Source organism: Xenopus tropicalis, chromosome 5 (genome assembly GCF_000004195.4).
Source record: "Xenopus tropicalis strain Nigerian chromosome 5, UCB_Xtro_10.0, whole genome shotgun sequence".
Taxonomy (NCBI): Eukaryota; Metazoa; Chordata; class Amphibia; order Anura; family Pipidae; genus Xenopus; species Xenopus tropicalis.
The window spans coordinates 1,199,780-1,224,117 of record NC_030681.2 but is presented as its reverse complement, the minus strand read 5'-3'; the positions used below and the strand labels follow the sequence as shown (position 1 = coordinate 1,224,117).

Here is a 24,338-nt window from a genome sequence, read left to right as displayed (position 1 = left end):
TTAAGGGACCTCAGTAGGGGTCTCCCTGGTGATCGTGGAGAGAAGTGTGGTTGGTGCTGGAGATGCTGTTGGATTGCGGGTGAAGGCGGGTCGCTTCTTCTTCCTTTTCCAGGGTGCATAAAAAACTGAGCGTAGAGACGAAGATCTGACGGAAATGGCAGACACCAGGTTGAGAGATGGATTGACGGTAGAGCTAACGTAGAACAGCACGTGGTCAACATGTAGAAGATATGGTAGAAAGAAATCATTGAGTTCACTGTTGAGGGGAAACAATGAATAAGTCACGACCACATAAAACAGTAAGGGCAAAATCTATTGATGAACTTTTGATTGGAAAACCAACTTCATATGGAGGATGAGGGAGGCTCCTACACTATATATTAAGGGTGGTTCAACTTTAGGTTAACCTTTAGAATTTCTAGATTGGGCCTTCACTCTTTAATCTCTATGGTTTTTAATTATTGCCTTCCTCTTCAGCTTTCCAAATGGGGCACTGACCCCGGCAGCTAAAAATCTATTGCTCTCTGAGGCTCCAGTTTTTTTGTATTTGACTTACTTATCTTTCTATGTGAGCCCTTCTCTATTCATATTCCTGTCTTTCTTTCAAACACTGCCTGATTGCTAGGTTAAATCGGACCCTAACAAACCAGATAGCTGCTGAAATTTCCAAAAACCTCAAATAATGAAAAATAAAGACCAATTGCAAATTGTCTCAGAATAAGTTAAATTTAAAGGGAACGACCCCATTCAATGAGCGAATGCTGAAGGTAATTCATTTCCCAACAGCCAATTGGGCGTATAAAGGTGCATATCACCACAACCAGCCCACGGTTGTATTGGGGTACGGGGCACCATTGATGCAATACCACCTCCGACCACAAGATGGAGCTGCCAGACCAGTTCCACTCACTACACTTAACACCCCAGCTGTTTGCGCGCTTGTTTACATGACTATAAACAAGGACATTTTACATCTGCGGAATGTGTTATAAACAGTAGAAGACATGGTCTCAGTTAACCCTGCGTGTTCAGTTTAGCAAGGGATTATGGGTCTGAGTCTGAGCAAAATAAGCCCGAAGGGCCTGGGGGAAGATTTTTAACGTCTGTTTATATTTATGTGCATTATATCTGTCAGCTCAGTAACTCACAGGGCAGTTGTGCTGCCAGGGGGGCTGGTAAGGTGCCACAGACAGTCACTATTTATTGGGCTGGGGGGGCTGTTTGTGCCTCTGGGTACTGGGAATGCCAGGGGGCTGTAAGGTGCCAAGACCAGTCACTATTTATTGGGCTGGGGGGGCTGTTTGTGCGTCTGGGCACTGGGAATTGCCAGGGGGCTGTAAGGTGCCACAGACAGTCACTATTTATTGGCTGGGGGGGGGGCTGTTTGTTGCCTCTGGGTACTGGGAAATGCCAGGGGGGGCTGTAAGGTGCCACAGACAGTCACTTTTTATTGGCTGGGGGGGGGGCTGTTTGTGCCTCTGGGTACTGGGAATGCCAGGGGGGGCTGTAAGGTGCCACAGACAGTCACTATTTATTGGGGCTGGGGGGGCTGTTTTGTGCCTCTGGGTACTGGGAATGCCAGGGGGGCTGTAAAGGTGCCACAGACAGTCACTATTTATTGGGCTGGGGGGGGGGCTGTTTGTGCCTCTGGGTACTGGGAATGCCAGGGGGGGGCTGTAAGGTGCCACAGACAGTCACTTTTATTGGGCTGGGGGGGCTGTTTGTGCCTCTGGGTACTGGAATGCCGGGGGGGCTGTAAGGTGCCACAGACAGTCACTATTTATTGGGCTGGGGGGGGCTGTTTGTGCCTCTGGGTACTGGGATGCCAGGGGGGCTGTAAGGTGCCACAGACAGTCACTATTTATTGGGCTGGGGGGGCTGTTTTGTGCCTCTGGGTACTGGAATGCCAGGGGGGCTGTAAGGTTGCCACAGACAGTCACTATTTATTGGCTGGGGGGGGCTGTTTGTGCTCGGGGTACTGGGAATGCCGGGGGGCTGTAAGGTGCCACAGACAGTCCCTATTTATTGGGCTGGGGGGGGCTGTTTGTGCCTCTGGGTACTGGGAATGCCAGGGGGGGCTGTAAGTGCCACAGACAGTCACTATTTATTGGGCTGGGGGGGCTGTTGTGCTCTGGGTACTGGAATGCCAGGGGGCTGTAAGGTGCCACAGGACAGTCACTATTTATTGGGCTGGGGGGGGCTGTTTGTGCCTCTGGGTACTGGGGAATGCCAGGGGGGCTGTAAGGTTGCCACAGGACAGTCACTATTTATGGGCTGGGGGGGGCTGTTTGTGCCTCTGGGTACTGGGAATGCCAGGGGGGCTGTAAGGTGCCACAGACAGTCACTATTTATTGGGCTGGGGGGGGCTGTTTGTGCCTCTGGGTACTGGGAATGCCGGGGGGCTGTAAGGTGCCACAGACAGTCACTATTTATTGGGCTGGGGGCTTTGTGCCTCTGGGTACTGGAATGCCAGGGGGGCTGTAAGGTGCCACAGACAGTCACTATTTATTGGGCTGGGGGGCTGTTTATGCCTCTGGGTACGGGATGCCAGGGGGCTGTAAGGTGCCACAAACAGTCACTATTTATTGGGCTGGGGGGGCTGTTTGTGCCTCTGGGTACTGGGAATGCCGGGGGGCTGTAAGGTGCCACAGACAGTCACTATTTTATTGGGCTGGGGGGGGGCTGTTTGTGCCTCTGAGGTACTGGGAATGCCAGGGGGGCTGTAAGGTGCCACAGACAGTCACTATTTATTTGGGCTGGGGGGGGGGGGCTGTTTGTGCCTCTGGGTACTGGGAATGCCAGGGGGGCTGTAAGGTGCCACAGACAGTCACTATTTATTGGGCTGGGGGGGGCTGTTTGTGCCTCTGGGTACTGGAATGCCAGGGGGGCTGTAAGGTGCCACAGACAGTCACTATTTATTGGGCTGGGGGGCTGTTTGTGCCTCTTGGGTACTGGGAATGGGGGGGGGGGGGCTTATTCCGAATCCCATTACAGGCCTGTTCTGTGGGTTTGAGTTACAGTTGCCTCCTGTTCAGTTTGGACCCGGACAGGGAGAACTATCTGGGTCAAAACTAGAGTAGCGATCGGCCAATCGGCACAGTCCTGCTCTCATGATGTCTCTGTCCCACCCAGTAACCTCATGCCCCGCCCACAGATAGCAGCCGCTAAGGGAGGGAATGATAACAATGACATTTTGGGAAATTGCCCCTTCCTGATTCGTGTGCAACAGAAAACTGCCCCCTCGCAATGATTTCTATCAGAATAAAGGGGGGGGGGCAATGCTGATTTTGCTACTTACTCCGACCACATCTCTTCCGGAACGTAACAGAACATCAGGCGGCGCACGTGGTACGGCAACCAGCACACCACGAAGGCGATCACCACCACTCCTGGGAAAGGGGGGAAAGAGGGAATAAATGGGGGGAAACAAAAAAGAGCAATGATTATGGCTGTGCTGACAATGATACAGATGTTGCCCCGCCCCACAGAAAGAAATTGGGTGCAAACATTGGCTGGAATTTGGCATTTACCCCCCAATCAATAAACAGCAATTAGTGGGCAAGCAGGACTCTCCCGAATATCTGTCTTTCCTTACTGCCTCCATCTTGCCCTACTGTCCCCATCTTGCCCTACTGTCCCCATCTTGTCCTACTGTCTCCATCTTGTCCTACTGTCTCCATCTTGTCCTACTGTCCCCATCTTGCCCTACTGTCCCCATCTTGTCCTACTGTCCCCATCTTGTCCTACTGTCTCCATCTTGCCCTACTGTCTCCATCTTGCCCTACTGTCTCCATCTTGTCCTACTGTCCCCATCTTGTCCTACTGTCCCCATCTTGTCCTACTGTCTCCATCTTGTCCTACCGTCTCCATCTTGTCCTACCGTCCCCATCTTGCCCTACTGTCCCCATCTTGTCCTACTGTCTCCATCTTGCCCTACTGTCCCCATCTTGCCCTACTGTCTCCATCTTGTCCTACTGTCCCCATCTTGTCCTACTGTCCCCATCTTGTCCTACTGTCTCCATCTTGTCCTACTCTCCCCATCTTGTCCTACTGTCCCCATCTTGTCCTACGGTCTCCTTCTTGTCCTACTGTCCCCATCTTGTCCTACTGTCCCCATCTTGCCCTACTGACCCCATCTTGCCCTACTGTCCCCATCTTGTCCTACGATCTCCTTCTTGTCCTACTGTCCCCATCTTGTCCTACTGTCCCCATCTTGTCCTACTGTCTCCATCTTGTTCTACTGTCTCTATCTTGCCCTACTGTCTCCATCTTGCCCTACTGTCCCCATCTTGCCCTACTGTCTCCATCTTGCCCTACTGTCCCCATCTTGCCCTACTGTCTCCATCTTGCCCTACTGTCTCCATCTTGCCCTACTGTCTCCATCTTGCCCTACTGTCCCCATCTTGCCCTACTGTCCCCATCTTGCCCTACTGTCCCCATCTTGTCCTACGATCTCCTTCTTGTCCTACTGTCCCCATCTTGTCCTACTGTCCCCATCTTGTCCTACTGTCTCCATCTTGTTCTACTGTCTCTATCTTGCCCTACTGTCTCCATCTTGCCCTACTGTCCCCATCTTGCCCTACTGTCTCCCTCTTGTCCTACTGTCTCCATCTTGTTCTACTGTCTCTATCTTGCCCTACTGTCTCCATCTTGCCCTACTGTCCCCATCTTGCCCTACTGTCTCCCTCTTGCCCTACTGTCTCCATCTTGTCCTTCTGTCTCCATCTTGCCCTACTGTCTCCATCTTGCCCTACTGTCTCCATCTTGCCCTACTGTCTCCATCTTGCCCTACTGTCTCCATCTTGCCCTACTGTCTCTATCTTGCCCTACTGTCTCCATCTTGCCCTACTGTCCCCATCTTGTCCTACGATCTCCTTCTTGTCCTACTGTCCCCATCTTGTCCTACTGTCCCCATCTTGTCCTACTGTCCCCATCTTGCCCTACTGTCCCCATCTTGCCCTACTGTCCCCATCTTGCCCTACTGTCCCCATGTTGTCCTACGGGCTCCTTCTTGTCCTTCTGTCCCCATCTTGCCCTACTGTCCCCATCTTGCCCTACTGTCCCCATCTTGTCCTACGGTCCCCATCTTGCCCTACTGTCCCCATCTTGTCCTACTGTCCCCATCTTGTCCTACGGTCCCCATCTTGCCATACTGTCCCCATCTTGCCCTACTGTCCCCATCTTGCCATACTGTCCCCATCTTGCCCTACTGTCTCCATCTTGTCCTACGGTCTCCTTCTTGTCCTACTGTCCCCATCTTGTCCTATGGTCTCTATCTTGCCCTACTGTCTCCATCTTGTTCCCATGGTGCCATGCATAAAAATAAATGATTGGATTTCTCTCCATAAGGAGAGTTTGTGGCCCAGTCTCTAATATACAGGTTGGGGTTGGCGCTGAATGAGTTAAATCACTTGGATCCATTGACTCTGAGACCTGATTAATGACAATCGATGGGGGCTCAGGGGTCGGACCACCTTCAAGTGACATTAAAGCAGATGCTGAGACCCATCTGTCCCCTGGGAGGGGCTATTAATAGCAGGTCTGGGGCAAGTGCCGAGTGTCTGGGAGAGAGAGGCGACATCCAATCAGGGCCGAGCTGCCTTATTCATCCCCTGGTAAATCGTTAATATTAATTAAGCGTTAGGCACGTTAGTGTTGCACAGATTAGGGGGAATAACATCGTGGCTCCCGGGGTCTCTTACACCAGTGCAATGGTCCCTATGGTGATAGGACCCGGGAGGCATTTAATAAAGGGCCCCTAATGTCAGTGAGATGTCAGTATCTACCCCAAATTCTAATCCCCCACATCCTAATACCCCAAATCCTAATCCCCCACATCCTAATACCCCAAATCCTAATCCCCCACATCCTAATCCCCCAAATCCTAATCCCCCACATCCTAATACCCCAAATCCTAATCCCCCACATCCTAATACCCCACATACCCTCTACCCACCACTACTCCCCACTACCCACCACTGCCCCAACTATCCACCACTGTCCCCTACTGCCCCAACTACCCACCACTACCCCCCATTGCCTCCACTACCCACCACTGCCCCCCACTACCCCCACTTCCCAGCCCTATCCCCACCACTACCCTGACTTCCCAACACTACCCTCCACTACCCCCACTTCCCACCCCTACCACTACACCCCACTTCCCACCCCTACCCCCACCACTACCCCCACTTCCCACCACTACCCCCACTACCCCCACCACTACCCTCCACTACCCCCACTACCCCCACTTCCCACCCCTACCCCCACCACTACCCCCTCTACCCCCACTTCCCACCACTACCCCCCACTTTCCACCCCTACCCCCACCACTACCCCAACTTCCCACCACTACACCGATACCCCCAACTATCCCCCCACTACCCCCAGCATGGCAGCTGCTCAAACTCCTGCAACCTCCCCTGTTGAACCAAATGCCACCCCTGCTGCTCAATCGTCTCCAATCCCTGCCAATGTAGCCACTCAATCCTGCCCTTGCCAATAGCGCCCCCTAACTGCTGCCCCTGATGCCACTTTTTACACAGCATTTTATGCCACTTTTCCCCCCAGAAATCCTCCCCTGCCTGTATTTGTCCCACTGACGGGTTGGAGAGATGACGGGAGAGATACTCTGAGACAGTTTGCAGTTGGTCTGGGATTGTTAGAGGGAGCGGCCGCGCAGTTTGTTCCATTCCCGGCGCTGAGAGGCCGATGTCAGACATCGTTAGGCACGGATCCTATTATCATGTTAACGAGACATGGGGACGCAAGCTAATGAGGAACGTGAGTGGCCAAGCTGCTCCGCTAACTCTGCCCGCGCCTGATAAATGGGCATCATTGCCCGCAGCGTCTGCCCAACAGATCAAAGAGCGATTGGCCGTCCCGGGCCGAGCAATGAAACTTCATTATTATCTCAGCTTCGCTCGTACGCGGGCGCTTATTCAATTCCAGCGCTTGGAGCCATTAATCACCCGCGTTTCATGTGCCAGGGGCACCGGGGGGGGCACCGGGGGGGGGGCGTGGGTGGGAGAAACTCACTGAGATGCCAAGAACAAGGAAAGATTGTCCTGCGGATCATTGATACCCGGGCCTGGGGCACATTCTGCCCCCTAATTCCACTGTAGCCCCCGTTATACCCCGGCGCTTCTACCCTCGCCAACTTGCCCTCCAGTTTGTGCAGGGCCGGCAACATGTCCAAAATGGCAACTGGATCAGTCCCTGAATCAAAGCTTTTACAAAGAGTATTATTATCTCCATTTCCCTCGTATTTCAGGAGGTATTTACTATATCAGTACTGGTTCTGTATCAGCAAAACTGCCCTACGTCATATTCACTTGTGATTGTGGTGCAACTGATTAGCAGCCTACTGTCCCCATCTTGCCCTACTGTCTCCATCTTGCCCTACTGTCTCCATCTTGTCCTACTGTCCCCATCTTGCCCTACTGTCTCCATCTTGTCCTACTGCCTCCATCTTGCCCTACTGTCTCCATCTTGCCCTACTGTCCCCATCTTGTCCTACTGTCTCCATCTTGTCCTACTGTCCCCATCTTGCCCTACTGTCTCCATCTTGTCCTACTGCCTCCATCTTGCCCTACTGTCTCCATCTTGCCCTACTGTTCCCCATCTTGCCCTACTGTCCCCATCTTGCCCTACTGTCCCCATCTTGCCCTACTGTCTCCATCTTGCCCTACTGTCCCCATCTTGCCCTACTGTCCCCATCTTGCCCTACTATCCCCATCTTGCCCTACTGTCCCCATCTTGCCCTTACTGTCCCCAATCTTGCCCTACTGTCCCCATCTTGTCCTACTGTCCCCATCTTGCCCCTACTGTCCCCCATCTTGCCCTACTGTTCCCCATCTTGCCCTACTGTCCCCATCTTGCCCTACTGTCTCCATCTTGCCCTACTGTCCCATCTTGCCCTACTGTCCCCATCTTGCCCTACTGTCTCCATCTTGCCCTACTATCCCCATCTTGCCCTACTGTCTCCATCTTGCCTACGTCTCCATCTTGCCCTACTGTCTCCATCTTGCCCTACTGTCTCCATTCTTGCCCTACTGTCTCCATTCTTGCCCTACTGTCTTGCCCACTTCCATCTTGCCCTGTCCCCATCTTCCCTACTGTCTCCATCTTCCCTACTGTCTCCATCTTGCCCTACTGTCTCCATCTTGCCCTACTGTCCCCATCTTGCCCTACTGTCTCCATCTTACCCTACTGTCTCCATCTTGCCCTACTGTCCCCATCTTGCCCTACTGTCTCCATCTTGCCCTACTGTCCCCATCTTGCCCTACTGTCCCCATCTTGCCCTACTGTCTCCATCTTGCCCTACTTCCCATCTTGCCCTACTGTCCCCATCTTACCCTACTGTCTCCATCTTGCCCTACTGTTCTCCATTTTGCCCTACTGTCTCCATCTTGCCCTACTGTCTCCATCTTGCCCTACTGTCTCCATCTTGTCCTACTGTCTCCATCTTGTCCTACTGTCCCCATCTTGCCCTACTGTCTCCATCTTGCCCTACTGTCTCCATCTTGCCCTACTGTCTCCATCTTGCCCTACTGTCTCCATCTTACCCTACTGTCTCCATCTTGCCCTACTGTCTCCATCTTGTCCTACTGTCTCCATCTTTGCCCTACTGTCTCCATCTTGCCCTACTGTCTCCATCTTGCCCTACTGTCTCCATCTTGCCCTACTGTCTCCATCTTACCCTACTGTCCCCATCTTGCCCTACTGCCTCCATTCTTGCCCTACTGCCTCCATCTTGCCCTACTTGCCTCCATATTGCCCTACTGCCTCCATATTGCCCTACTGTCTCCAATCTTGCCCTACTGTCTCCATCTTGCCCTACTGCCCCATCTTGCCCTACTGTCTCCATCTTGCCCTACTGTCCCCATCTTGCCCTACTGTCTCCATCTTGCCCTACTTCCCACTTGCCCTACTGTCCCCATCTTGCCCTACTGTCTCCATCTTGCCCTACTGTCCCCATCTTGCCCTACTGTCTCCATTACCCTACTGTCTCCATCTGCCCTACTGTCTCCATTTGCCCTACTGTCTCCATCTTGCCCTACTGTCTCCATCTTGCCCTACTGTCTCCATCTTGTCCTACTGTCTCCATCTTGTCCTACTGTCCCCATCTTGCCCTACTGTCTCCATCTTGCCCTACTGTCTCCATCTTGCCCTACTGTCTCCATCTTGCCCTACTGTCTCCATCTTACCCTACTGTCTCCATCTTGCCCTACTGTCTCCATCTTGTCCTACTGTCTCCATTCTTGCCCTACTGTCTCCATCTTGCCCTACTGTCTCCATCTTGCCCTACTGTCTCCATTCTTGCCCTACTGTCTCCATCTTGCCCTACTGTCTCCATCTTACCCTACTGTCCCCATCTTGCCCTACTGTCTCCATCTTGCCCTACTGCCTCCATCTTGCCCTACTGCCTCCATATTGCCCTACTGCCTCCATATTGCCCTACTGTCTCCATCTTGCCCTACTGCCTCCATCTTGCCCTACTGCCTCCATATTGCCCTACTGTCTCCATCTTGCCCTACTGTCTCCATCTTGCCCTACTGTCTCCATCTTGCCCTACTATTCTCCATTCATTTACCCTACTGTCTCCATCTTGCCCTACTGTCTCCATCTTGTCCTACTGTCTCCATCTTGCCCTACTGTCTCCATCTTGCCCTACTGTCTCCATCTTGCCCTACTGTCTCCATCTTGCCCTACTGTCTCCATCTTGCCCTACTGTCTCCATCTTACCCTACTGTCCCCATCTTGCCCTACTGTCTCCATCTTGCCCTACTGCCTCCATCTTGCCCTACTGTCTCCATCTTGCCCTACTGCCTCCATCTTGCCCTACTGCCTCCATATTGCCCTACTGTCTCCATCTTGCCCTACTGTCTCCATCTTACCCTACTGTCCCCATCTTGCCCTACTGTCTCCATCTTGCCCTACTGTCCCCATCTTGCCCTACTGTCTCCATCTTGCCCTACTGCCTCCATCTTGCCCTACTGCCTCCATATTGCCCACCTACAGTTCAGTACGTGTTTGGGTAAGTCCTATAATGTATTGAGTACATGGAGAGGTTCCTGGCCGAGGGTTGGTTGCACCGGTATAAGGATTTGAGTTTCCTGTATAGAGATGAGAGGGGGGTGAATTCTGTCTCTCTCTCTCCCATTCCCAGGGGTCGGACATATTATTGTTACGGGGAGTGTAGGAGACGCAGTCGGATGGGGCTGTTTCTTTATTTTCTCTCAATTTATTCTCTGAACCATTAATCATATCGGGCTGATAGGCAGCCGCCTGCTCCAATTCTCCCTGGGACTCGGCTATTTTTATATTCCAATTAATCTAAAGCCAATTGTACAGGTGGCGCTCGTCTCGCTCCTACGGGGGGAAAGTTCCGCCATAAATATTTATTTCCCTTTCTAAACCCTTCGAGGATACGAGACATTCAAAATCAATCTGCCGCTCTATCCACAGGCTTGAGAGGGACCAATCCTCCTGGGTCCGACTCCTGAAACAATGTTGCACCCCCTCCTGGGTCCGACTCCTGAAAAAATGTAGCCCCCCCTCCTGGGTCCGACTCCTGAAACAATGTAGCCCCCCCTCCTGGGTCCGACTCCTGAAACAATGTAGCCCCCCTCCTGGGTTCGACTTCTGAAACAATGTAGCCCCCCCTCCTGGGTCCGACTCCTGAAACAATGTAGCACCCCCTCCTGGGTCCAACTCCTGAAAAAATGTTGCACCCCCTCCTGGGTCCGACTTCTGAAACAATGTTGCACCCCCTCCTGGGTCCAACTCCTGAAACAATGTAGCACCCCCTCCTGGGTCCGACTCCTGAAAAAATTTTGCACCCCCTGTGGGTCTGACTCCTGAAACAATGTAGCACCCCCTCCTGGGTCCGACTCCTGAAACAATGTAGCACCCCCTCCTGGGTCCGACTCCTGAAAAAATTTTGCACCCCCTGTGGGTCTGACTCCTGAAACAATGTAGCACCCCCTCCTGGGTCCGACTTCTGAAACAATGTTGCACCCCCTCCTGGGTCCGACTTCTGAAACAATGTTGCACCCCCTCCTGGGTCCGACTCCTGAAACAATGTTGCACCCCCTCCTGGGTCCGACTCCTGAAACAATGTTGCACCCCCTCCTGGGTCCGACTTCTGAAACAATGTTGCACCCCCTCCTGGGTCCGAACTTCTGAAACAATGTTTGCACCCCCTCCTGGGTCCGACTCCTGAAACAATGTTGCACCCCCTCCTGGGTCCGACTTCTGAAACAATGTTGCACCCCCTCCGGGTCCGACTCCTGAAAACAATGTTGCACCCCCTCCTGGGTCCGACTCCTGAACAATGTTTGCACCCCCTCCTGGGTCCGACTTCTGAAACAATGTTGCACCCCCCTCCTGGGTCCGACTTCTGAAACAATGTTGCACCCCCTCCTGGGTCCGACTCCTGAAACAATGTTGCACCCCCTCCAGGGTCCGACTTCTGAAACAATGTTGCACCCCCTCCTGGGTCCGACTTCTGAAACAATGTTGCACCCCCTCCTGGGTCCGACTCCTGAAACAATGTTGCACCCCCTCCAGGGTCCAACTTCTGAAACAATGTTGCACCCCCTCCTGGGTCTGACTTCTGAAACAATGTTGCACCCCCTCCTGGGTCCGACTTCTGAAACAATGTTGCACCCCCTCCTGGGTCCGACTTCTGAAACAATGTTGCACCCCCTCCTGGGTCCGACTCCTGAAACAATGTTGCACCCCCTCCAGGGTCCAACTTCTGAAACAATGTTGCACCCCCTCCTGGGTCTGACTCCTGAAACAATGTTGCACCCCCTATCCTGGGTCCGAGTCCTGAAACAATGTTGCACCCCCTTGTGGGTCTGACTCCTGAAACAATGTTGCACCCCCTGTGGGTCTGACTCCTGAAACAATGTTGCACCCCCTGTGGGTCTGACTCCTGAAACAAATGTTGCACCCCCTCCAGGGTCCGCACCCCTCAACCCACCAACCCCCAAACTTCTGAAACAATGTTGCACCCCCTCCTGGGTCTGACTCCTGAAACAATGTTGCACCCCCTCCTGGGTCCGAGTCCTAAACAATGTTGCACCCCTTGTGGGTCTGACTCCTGAAACAATGTTGCACCCCCTCCTGGGTCCGACTTCTGAAACAATGTTGCCACCCCCCGCCAGGGTCCAACTTCTGAAAAACAATGTTGCACCCCCTCCTGGGTCTGACTCCTGAAACAATGTTGCACCCCCTCCTGGGTCCGAGTCCTGAAACAATGTTGCACCCCCTGTGGGTCTGACTCCTGAAACAATGTTGCACCCCCTCCTGGGTCCGACTTCTGAAACAATGTTGCACCCCCTCCAGGGTCCGACTTCTGAAACAATGTAGCACCCCCTCCTGGGTCTGACTCCTGAAACAATGTTGCACCCCCTCCTGGGTCCGAGTCCTGAAACAATGTTGCACCCCCTGTGGGTCTGACTCCTGAAACAATGTTGCACCCCCTGTGGGTCTGACTCCTGAAACAATGTTGCACCCCCTGAGGGTCTGACTCCTGAAACAATGTTTCACCCCCTGTGGGTCTGACTCCTGAAACAATGTTGCACCCCCTGTGGGTCTGACTCCTGAAACAATGTTGCACCCCCTCCAGGGTCCAACTTCTGAAACAATGTTGCACCCCCTCCTGGGTCTGACTCCTGAAACAATGTTGCACCCCCTCCTGGGTCCGAGTCCTGAAACAATGTTGCACCCCCTGAGGGTCTGACTCCTGAAACAATGTTGCACCCCCTCCTGGGTCCGAGTCCTGAAACAATGTTGCACCCCCTGAGGGTCTGACTCCTGAAACAATGTTTCACCCCCTGAGGGTCTGACTCCTGAAACAATGTTTCACCCCCTGTGGGTCTGACTCCTGAAACAATGTTGCATGCCAGCTGATTCATAGAGGAGAACTGTCTCCTGTTACATTGCGAGACATCAGTCAGCGCTCTATAAAGACAGGATAAGAAGTTGATCTATGGGGGTAAAGGACATATTGGCCCCCGGAGCTGTGCCCCCTTTTGATAAATAATCTCATCTAAGGATATGAACTGCGACAGTACGTCGCTTTTCCTTTCAGCACTGCAGGGGTTAATGCCATTTGTTTTTCTGCTGTAATTATGAACCCGGGGCAATCGATACACAAAATGTCACACAGTTGCCCCCATGGGAGGGTGGGAGCGGTACAAAAGCGCCCGACTGTCCCTCATTCGCCCACAGACTGCGCAGTCACTGCATTGAGACATCAGAGCTCTAAGTCGCATACAATGCGCTCGCAGCTCAGCGGCGTCTCCGTATAAATCCCCGCGGCTCAGCCCCGGCGCCCAATGGGGATAGAGGAACGGGGAGGCTGGTGTGAAGCTTAAAGCCGGATAAAAGCGCCAGAAGATCCGGAAAGTCTAATCTTAATGAACATTCTGCTCTGAAGGAGATAGTGGGGCAGTAATACCAGCCCGATCCCCTCCCCCCGATAAGAACTGGAATTCTACTGCAGACACATTCTGCCTAAAGAGTAATCAGCAACCCCCTCATTGTAATACCGGCCATGCCCTATAGGGGGAACCTCCATCTGACCAACATCTGGATAAAAACTGCCAGATATCTATTGTGCAAGAACCTAACACTGCTCAAGCCTCCACGTTCGGCTTATTGCAATAGGAAAATATGCGAGACAGAGCAAGGCATGGAACAGTAGCGCTCGTAGGCAAGATGCGAGGAGTACCTGAGGAGGGCAAGGATTGGAAAACAGTAGGGCAAGATGGAGACAGTAGGGCAAAGATTGGGAGACAGTAGGACCAAGATGGGACAGGGATAGGGCAAGATGGAAGACAGCTAGCTGGCATAGGCATGCACACCAAGGTAGAAGGGTCGAACGTAGATGGGCGACAGTAGGACATTATTGATTTTGGACAGTAGGAGCCATAAGAGATCGAGACAAGCTAGTGGCGAGAGATAGAACGAGAGACAAGATGAGACAGTAGGCACAGAGATTGCGAATCAGATAGGGCCTAGATGGACAGGTTAGGGCCAAGATGGAGACAGTAGGCAAGAGGGACAAGACAGTTAGTGGCAAGATGGAGACAGTAACGCCAAGCAAGATAGGACAGTAGGGCAAGCATGGAGACAGTAGGGACAAGAGGAGACAGTAGGGCAAAGTGATGGGGACAGTAGGGCAAGATGGAGACAGTAGGGCAAGATGGAGACAGTAGGGAGCAAGATGTAGAGACCGATGTAGGGCCAAGATATTGAGTGTTTTTACAGGTGACACAGATGTAGGGCGAAGATGGGGACGAGATAGGCAAGATGGGACAGCTAGAGCAAAGATTGGAGGACTAGGGTAGCACTGCGTGGCAAGCAGGAGAAGACAGGACTTAGGGGGCAAGATGGAGACAGTAGGGCTAGAGCACTGGCAGACATTAGGGCAAGCATGAGGAGCAGGAAATAGGGGCAAGATGGGGACAGTTAGGCAAGATGGCAGACAGTGGGCAAGATGGAGACAGTAGAGGTCTAAGAGGAGACAGACGTATTATAGTTTGTCTTAAGCATGGAAGACCATAGGGCCAAGTATTGGGGGAACGAGGTGAGGGCGCCAAGATTAGGATGACAGTGCAGTGTGGCGAGAGATGGACAGTGAGGAAAGAAGCGTATTGGAGCGACCCCAGCTCTAGAGCAGAATGGACTGACAGTTAGGGCAAGTGGACAAAAGTAGGGCAAGGTAGTAGCGGACGGAGGGCAGAGTGAGACTAGGATTGTGGTGTCTCAAGATGAGAGGACAGTGGAGGTGCAAGGATGGCAGGACAGCGGGGCAGATGGAGACCAGCGGGGGCAAAGATGGGAGGACAGTGGTAGGCGGACTCAGACATGTAGAGCAGTGGGCGAAGATAGGGAGACAGTTAGGCAGGCAAGATGGAGACACGCCAGGCACGAAGATGGAAGACAGACAGTGGGCGAGAGATACGGGTCAGTAGGAGTGCTAAGATGAGATAGACTAGTTTGTGAGCGCAAAGCATGAGGAGGACTCTAGTGGGGCAAGATGGAGACAGTGGGGGCAAGATGCGAGACAGTAGCAATGTTAAGCGCTCGACATTACTCCCCTCCCTTTGTGCCGCTTGTATATCAGGGAGCAGTGACGCTTGGTTGGCACCCTCAAAAGAAGCGTCCCTGAGCACCCTTATGTCAGCCGCGCACGTAAAAGGGATTAAGGATTACCAGGTGATATAACTACACCGCACTGGTATTATATGTTCCGTTATGAGGTTCCTTACATTGGTTGACGGTGCGGCGGCTTCAGCCTGAGTGACAGTCGCGTTATTTTCAGAGTGAAATTGTCCCTGTGATATTTTTACTCCATTTAATGATGTTTATTCTCCCCCTGCGCTTAATGCGCCGCCGCACAGGACCCCGAGTGCGATTTGTTTGATCAGGTGGAACCGCACGGGGGTGAAAGCGTTAAATCCACTCCGGCGAGCGGAAAAATCGCCTACGCGGCGATTGGGGGGGGGCAGGCGTTGGCCTTAGCGCCTCTCAGATCCATTTCCCATGATGCAGAGCAATGAAAAACATTGTAACGGTTCCCAGTTTCCCTCCAAATGGTTAATTGCCCCAAAGAAATATTTTATTGCCCCCAAAAAATGTTTTATTGCCCCGGTTACACGGAGCAGGCCTGGCATTGGAGCAGAAGGAGAAGCGCAGGGGGGAATGGGGGGGGGGGAATGGGGGGGGCTCAGACTGTGAATAAAGGATGGCTCGCCGGCTGAATACTAAACCCCCCCATAAATCTCCCCCAGTCCCCCTCCCCCCCCCCGTCAGGATTCGCCTCACTTTGTCGCATTGAGATAAATTGTCTTTACGTTTCTTGGAAAACCTCGATTTATTTCTATTCAGTTTTGTTCTAAACCCAAAGGAGGTCGGGGCATTTGTTCTGCAGCCAAAAAGTGTTCCAAGGTCCCCGACCTGCCCCCCGAACCCCCTCCTTCTGTAACTACTTACTGATACGGTCAGTGGCCTCCCCGAGATATGTCTGTCTGAACTCCGGGCAAGCCCCACCGAGTGCGCCAACTTGTCTCTGGCCGAGAGACGATTCCTCTCGCACATACTTGTCACACAGCGAGCGTCTCTTTCTATATGTGAATTGATGATCAGCTCACTGGTATTGTCTCCATCTTGCCCTACTGTTCCCCAACTTGTCGTGACCTACTGTCTCCCAACTGTTCACCTACTTGTCTCCTATTCTTTGCTTGACTACTGCTTCACCCATCTCCTGTCACTTATCTGTCTCCATCGTTGCCCTTACTGTCTCCATTCTGTCCTACTGTCTCCATCTTGTCCTGACTGTCGTCCACTCTTGACTCCCTACTGTCGTCCATCTTGCTCCTACGGTCTCGCGTCTATGTCCACTAACATGCTCTCTTCCATCTCTTGTGGACCTACTGTCTCCATCTATGCACCTACGTGTTGCACCCAATTATTGTCCTACTGTCTCCACCATATCTGCTCCTTTTAACTGATCCCCATCTTGTCCTAACCTGTCACCTCATTCTGTGTGCGCCTACTGGTGCTCCATCTTCCCTAAACTGTCTCCATCGTCCTACGTCCCATCTTGCCACTACTGTCTCCAATTCTTGGCCTACTTGTCCCCACTTGTGGCCGTACTGGTCACTCCATCTGTGCTGCCGAATGACTGTCTAACCACTTCGTTGCCCTTTACTGTCCCACTCTATATGCGCGCTAGCGTAATCTCCATCTTGCCCTACTGGCTCCATCTGAGTTGAATCCTACATAGTCTCCATCTTGCTTCCTAACTGTGTTCTCCATCTAGGCGTTACCTACTGTCTCCAATCTTTGCCCTGAGCTGTCCCCATCTTTGCCCTACTGCTCCATCTTTGCCCTACTGTCCCCATCTTGTCCTACTGTCTCCGATTTGCCCCTACTTGTTCCATCTTGCCCCACTGTTCCCCTTTTCCAAATTTGCTTCTGCCTACTGTCCCCAGCTTGCCCTACTGTCTCCATCTTCCCTACTGTCTTCATCTTGCCCTACTGTTCCACTTGGCCCTACTGTCTCCATCTTGCCCTACTGTCTCCATTCTTTGCGCTACTCGTCTCCCTTTGCCCACGGTCTCCATCTTGCCCCTTTACTGACTCTCCTATTGCCCTACTGTTTCTCCATCTTCCCTACTAGTCTAGCCTATGCGGCGGCGAGCTCGATTTTCCGTCTCTGCGCGCTACTGTCTCACACCAATTGCCTTCACCCCTACTAGTAGACCTGTTGCAGTGACAATATTATCTCTTTTACAATACGTTCTACCATCTAGCCCTACTGTTTCGTGCCCTGAGTTGCGCCACTGGTCTCGCCGAGTGCATTTCGCTGGCCTACTGTCCCCATCTTGTCCTACTGTATCTCCATACGACTGCTTGCCCCAAGACCTACTGTCTCCATCTTGTTACCTAACTGTCTCGCATCTTGTCCTACTGGCTCCATCTTGCAGTGACGTCTACTGTCACTCTCATCATTCTTGTTCCTCTACTTGTCTCCAGACTACCTATTGTTGGGGGCACGGTAACTCTGGGGTCTCACAAGACTCTTGCCCCCAGGACCTACGTGTCCGCTCACCAATCTATGTCTAACTTATCTTGGTCTCACCCCATCTTAGCACCTGGACTGGCCCCATCTTGTCGCTACGCAGTGTGCCTCCGATTCTGGATACAATTCATTGTGCTCCCCCACTACGGTGATGCCCTACTGTCTCCATCTTGATGTGCCTAACTTCTCACATCTTGCTCATTTTTACTACATGAGCCGTGAGCGTGGTCTACTTGCCCATCGTGTGCGCCTGACAATGTACCCTCTGCATCTCTCTGGCTCCAACGTGGGTACTCCATCTTGCCACTACATGTCTGCCGAATCTCTTATTCATCTTTATCTGTTACCATACCTTAGTCTCGAGCCTACTTGTCTCCGATCGTGTGCATGCTGGAAGACTTGCCCTACGTTGATATCCATCTTGTCCTAAGCTTGTCGTCCATACCTGGCACTCATATCTCTGTCACCTACAATCTTGTGACGTACGGTGCCCACAGTCTGCGTGCAAGACTCTGACCCCTCTAGCGCGGCGAGTGCTTGACCTACTAGTCATCCATCTTGCACCTACTTGTCCCCATCTTGTCTACTGTCTGCCATATCTTGCCCTACTGTCTTCCATCTTAGGGCGACGTCACGTTACATGGTCTTTCCATTCATGCTATCATTGCGCGTTGGACTGTCGCGCATGCCATATCTTGCAAGACTTTGCCCTGACGCGTTTGAGATGCGTCTCCATCTATTGCTATTTTTCCTACATCTGATTGCGAGCCATCTGGGCTCATGCTGGAAGACTTTCGCCACTCGTCCTCAGGCATATTGCCCTACTTGTTGACTCCATCTTGCCGCGCCTACTGTCTCCTATCTTTAGTCGTCTTATCATCGGTTACATTTGGTTTTTTCTTTGTCCCCCCTGTTGCCCTTACTGTCTCCATCTTGCCCTATCTGTCTCCCTTGTTGCTGCCTACGGTCTCCATCTTGCCCTACGGTCTCCCTGTTGCCCTACTGTCTCCCATCGTTGCGGGCATGCTCGGCTAACGTGACCTCCATCTTGCTGCCTCTCCACATGGACTCCTTTGCACGTGACCGTAATCACTTGTCTCCAGCTTTTGTCCCTACTACTCATGTCTCTCGCCTTGTTGCCCAACTGTCTCCAATCTGCGCCTGAGCTGCGTACTCCCTCGCGCGGAAATTGACCTCTAGCCGCTATCGACTTGCCACTACTGTCTCCAATCTTAGCCCTACAGTTGATGCTGTACCATTATTCTTACCTACACTGTTGCGTCGCGGTGCGTCGCTGCAACTGCTTCGCCTGTTGCAAGACCTCTTACCCTGCATTCTGCGCGAACGTTTGTCGACGTCACTACTAGTTCACTCAGGCGATGTGTCGAGCCCTACGTGTCGTCATATGCTCTTGCGAGCACTCATCTCGCCAGCATCGCGGCGCTGTTGCAACCTTACAGGTCATGCTATCATTACTTTTGCTCTACTACATGCCTGAACTGTCGGCAGTCCTTACTCGCCTGGAAGAACCTACGGTCTCTTTCCGCTCGACATGCGGAAGCTGCATCGATCTGATTCTATCTCCTATAACTTACTAGCTCTCGGCACTGACTGTCGCCCTGTTTGCCCCCTACTTGTCTCACCATCTTGCCCTACTGTCTCCATCTTGCCCTACTGTCTCCCTGTTGCCCTACTGTCTCCATCTTGCCCTACTGTCTCCCTGTTGCCCTACTGTCTCCATCTTGCCCTACTGTCTCCCTGTTGCCCTACTGTCTCCCTGTTGCCCTACTGTCTCCCTGTTGCCCTGCTGATACCTGTGTACAAGTTACAGTTGAGCTCGGCACATTACTCGCTGTGAGTAAATCAGTAGTATTTCCGCGCCTGAGAGACTCTCCCTATAAAACTTATTGCTGAATAAACAAATAAAGCTCCTCCCATTACAAGATGGCGGCCGGGGCAGCTGTTTGGCTTATTACTATGCAAATACCCAGAAGGCTTCACTTCTCGGAGCAGAAAGTACTTGGAAATCTGGAATATCCCTCTGTTGTTGAACTGCAACTCCCAGTGTGTCAGAAAGTAGGGGTGCCCCAGACTCCCCCCAATGCATTTATTCAGCCCCCCGGGGGGGTGGGGGGGTCACTCAGATCAGTGGGAGAGAAGTGATTAGAAGGTGTTTGCGCGGCAGTCGGGCCCATTGACCCCGGGGAATAAAACTCTTTGCGCGTTGGTGCCTCCCAGACATTGTTATGTTTAAAGCGGATTAATTCATTGTACCGGAGAGGAGTTGTGTTCAGAGCGCCCCCCGAGGGATTACACGCGCCGGCTCTGAGCCGCAAACGCCTTAATGAATTTATAATGTAATTTCTACTGATGAGACCAAATCCCAACTGATACGGATCTGACGGAACCGCTCGATCTGCATGGAGGAAAGTAGGTGACGAGTACTGACTGATATCTAGCTCTGTCACGGTACAACTCCCCTGCAGTACTGACTGATATCTAGCTCTGTCCCGGTACAACTCCCCTGCAGTACTGACTGATATCTAGCTCTGTCACGGTACAACTCCCCTGCAGTACTGACTGATATCTAGCTCTGTCCCGGTACAACTCCCCTGCAGTACTGACTGATATCTAGCTCTGTCCCGGTACAACTCACCTGCAGTACTGACTGATATCTAGCTCTGTCACGGTACAACTCCCTGCAGTACTGACTGATATCTAGCTCTGTCACCGGTACAACTCCCCTGCAGTACTGACTGATATCTAGCTCTGTCCCGGTACAACTCACCTGCAGTACTGACTGATATCTAGCTCTGTCCCGGTACAACTCACCTGCAGTACTGACTGATATCTAGCTCTGTCACGGTACAACTCCCCTGCAGTACTGACTGATATCTAGCTCTGTCACGGTACAACTCACCTGCAGTACTGACTGATATCTAGCTCTGTCACGGTACAACTCCCCTGCAGTACTGACTGATATCTAGCTCTGTCACGGTACAACTCCCCTGCAGTACTGACTGATATCTAGCTCTGTCACGGTACAACTCCCCTGCAGTACTGACTGATATCTAGCTCTGTCACAGTACAACTCCCCTGCAGTACTGACTGATATCTAGCTCTGTCACGGTACAACTCCACCTGCAGTACTGACTGATATCTAGCTCTGTCACGGTACAACTCCCCTGCAGTACTGACTGATATCTAGCTCTGTCCCGGTACAACTCACCTGCAGTACTGACTGATATCTAGCTCTGTCACGGTACAACTCCCCTGCAGTACTGACTGATATCTAGCTCTGTCACGGTACAACTCCCCTGCAGTACTGACTGATATCTAGCTCTGTCCCGGTACAACTCCCCTGCAGTACTGACTGATATCTAGCTCTGTCACGGTACAACTCACCTGCAGTACTGACTGATATCTAGCTCTGTCACGGTACAACTCCCCTGCTGTACTGACTGATATCTAGCTCTGTCACGGTACAACTCGCCCTGCAGTACTGACTGATATCTAGCTCTGTCCCGTACAACTCCCCTGCAGTACTGACTGATATCTAGCTCTGTCACAGTACAACTCCCCTGCAGTACTGACTGATATCTAGCTCTGTCCCGGTACAAACTCCCCTGCAGTACTGACTGATATAGCTCTGTCCCGGTACAACTCCCCTGCAGTACTGACTGAATCTAGCTCTGTCACGGTACAACTCACCTGCAGTACTGACTGATATCTAGCTCTGTCCCGGTACAACTCCCCTGCAGTACTGACTGATATCTAGGTCTGTCCCGGTACAACTCCCCTGCAGTACTGACTGATATTTAGCTCTGTCACGGTACAACTCCCCTGCAGTACTGACTGATATCTAGCTCTGTCCCGGTACAACTCCCCTGCAGTACTGACTGATATCTAGGTCTGTCACGGTACAACTCCCCTGCAGTACTGACTGATATCTAGCTCTGTCCCGGTACAACTCCCCTGCAGTACTGACTGATATCTAGCTCTGTCACGGTACAACTCACCTGCAGTACTGACTGATATCTAGCTCTGTCCCGGTACAACTCACCTGCAGTACTGACTGATATCTAGCTCTGTCACGGTACAACTCCCCTGCAGTACTGACTGATATCTAGCTCTGTCATGGTACAACTCACCTGCAGTTCTGACTTAAATCTAGCTCTTATGCAGTTCAAGTTTTCCATAGTATCCTATGTGTATTGTCTTTTAAAATGACTATTGTGCAGGGAATAGCACAATCGTCGGCACAAAGTATAGGGGGGGGTGAAGGTAGAGAGAAATAGCAGATTGATTAAAGGGGAAATATGTTTGAGCCAAAGCTGTGGGGCTCACAGATGAGTAATAACGGCACTGGGTAGGATTAGCCCCCCCTGTATGGAAATAGACAAATGAGGCCGACGGGAGCGAGGGGAGGTGATACATTCTTCTCTTGCCTTTTGGAGAGAAATGATTTCATGTTTGGCTCTGGTCTTGGCACGTTCCCCCCGTTACAATAAATTATATCTGCCTGTTTATTAATCCAGTGCATTTTTTTAATGTTAAACTGAATTATTTATTGTCGTGTATAAAGGAGCGTAACACTGTGCCTGGGGGGGAATAAAGAAAGGAGGAGATGTACGTACTCAGGACTCGGACGCCATGTTTCAGCGACTGGATTCGGCTGGGTTCTATCGACATGCTCAGGACCGTCTGCTGCCCCCCGATGGTGCACACTTGGTTCTCCTGGTGGGCTTGTTTCACCATGATGATCAGTTGGTTGGCAATGATGGTGTTCAGCACGGAAATGACCACCATTGGGAAAACGAAAGAGAGGAAGGCATTGACCTGGGAGAGAAAATAGAGGGGTCACACCTGGGAGAGAAAATAGAGGGGTCACAGTGACCACAAAATGCACCATCTTGGGGCCCAAATGGTGTACCAATATGCACATGCAACACATTGTGGGTGGTGGGAGCTTATTAAGTGTAAGGCTAATGGTGTGCTATACTGTGGGGCCCCCCCAGTCTCAACATTTACTGTCCCCCACTGTCACTCAGCACTGAGTCAATAAGAAAATATGGGAATGGGGAGTCAAGTGAATATGGGGGTATCAGGGAAAAGTTAATTATAAGGTATGGAGCAATCATCTGGACATGAGGTATGGGATGGAAGTGGTGAGGCCAACTGAATGTGGAGATATAGGAATGGGAACCAAGGGAACATAGAGGTACATGGCTAAGGAGCCAACTGAATGAGGAGATATAGGAATGAACACTAGAGGTACATGGCCATGGAGCCAACTGAATGTGGAGATATAGGAATGGGAACCAAGGGAACATACAGGTACATGGCTAAGGAGCCAACTGAATGTGGAGATATAGGAATGAACACTAGAGGTACATGGCCATGGAGCCAACTGAATGTGGAGATATAGGAATGGGAACCAAGGGAACATACAGGTACATGGCTAAGGAGCCAACTGAATGAGGAGATATAGGAATGAACACTAGAGGTACATGGCCATGGAGCCAACTGAATGTGGAGATATAGGAATGGGAACCAAGGGAACATACAGGTACATGGCTAAGGAGCCAACTGAATGTGGAGATATAGGAATGAACACTAGAGGTACATGGCCATGGAGCCAACTGAATGTGGAGATATAGGAATGGGAACCAAGGGAACATACAGGTACATGGCTAAGGAGCCAACTGAATGTGGAGATATAGGAATGAACACTAGAGGTACATGGCTGAGGAGCCAACTGAATGTGGAGATATAGGAATGGGAACCAAGGGAACATACAGGTACATGGCTAAGGAGCCAACTGAATGTGGAGATATAGGAATGAACACTAGAGGTACATGGCCATGGAGCCAACTGAATGTGGAGATATAGGAATGGGAACCAAGGGAACATAGAGGTACATGGCCATGGAGCAAACTGAATGTGGAGATATAGGAATGGGAACCAAGGGAACATACAGGTACATGGCTAAAGAGCCAACTGAATGTGGAGATATAGGAATGGGAACCAAGGGAACATACAGGTACATGGCTAAGGAGCCAACTGAATGTGGAGATATAGGAATGAACACTAGAGGTACATGGCCATGGAGCCAACTGAATGTGGAGATATAGGAATGGGAACCAAGGGAACATAGAGGTACATGGCTAAGGAGCCAACTGAATGTGGAGATATAGGAATGGGAACCAAGGGAACATAGAGGTACATGGCTAAGGAGCCAACTGAATGTGGAGATATAGGAATGACCAAGGGAACATAGAGGTACATGGCTAAGAAGACATCATACATTAGACACAAGGAAGTTTTGTGAATGATAAAGAAAGCAAGGCTGAACATAAGTGTAAATATTGGAAGATCCATATCTAGACAAAAAGCTGCCAACTTGGTCTGGATGGGCCGAATCGGTAGCGCAAGCCTGTATGTCCCCCTTACAGATAAGTAATACCAACAAGCAATGCCTTGATGTACCTGGCTACACTCAGTAGGTCAGTTCAGCATTTCCAGATACCATAACAATAAAGAGCCGGGCAATCCCGGCTGCTAAACTACACCTCCCACAATCCCCAGCGGCTATTGAAGTCTCACACTGTAGGTTCCCGTCCCTGCCAAGTTGCCTTTTGATTGAATGGCAGAATATGTTTGACTTGTACAACAACAAACCCATCTGATCCCATTTGTGCGAGTCTCCGGGCTCCATTTATCGGCAGAGAGC

General features: G+C 51.6%; 1 protein-coding gene across 1 annotated transcript; it reads right to left on the bottom strand.

The window, feature by feature from the left end:
• On the bottom strand, positions 1–22,480 carry LOC116410866 (neurotensin receptor type 1-like). Its single transcript, XM_031902176.1, has 3 exons — positions 22,243–22,480; positions 3,299–3,389; positions 1–256 (listed from the first exon to the last, which is right to left on the bottom strand). The coding sequence occupies exons 1-3, from the start codon at positions 22,412–22,414 to the stop codon at positions 1–3; spliced, it is 519 nt and encodes a 172-aa protein (XP_031758036.1). The 5' UTR covers positions 22,415–22,480.
• Between the last annotated feature and the right edge of the window lie 1,858 nt (positions 22,481–24,338).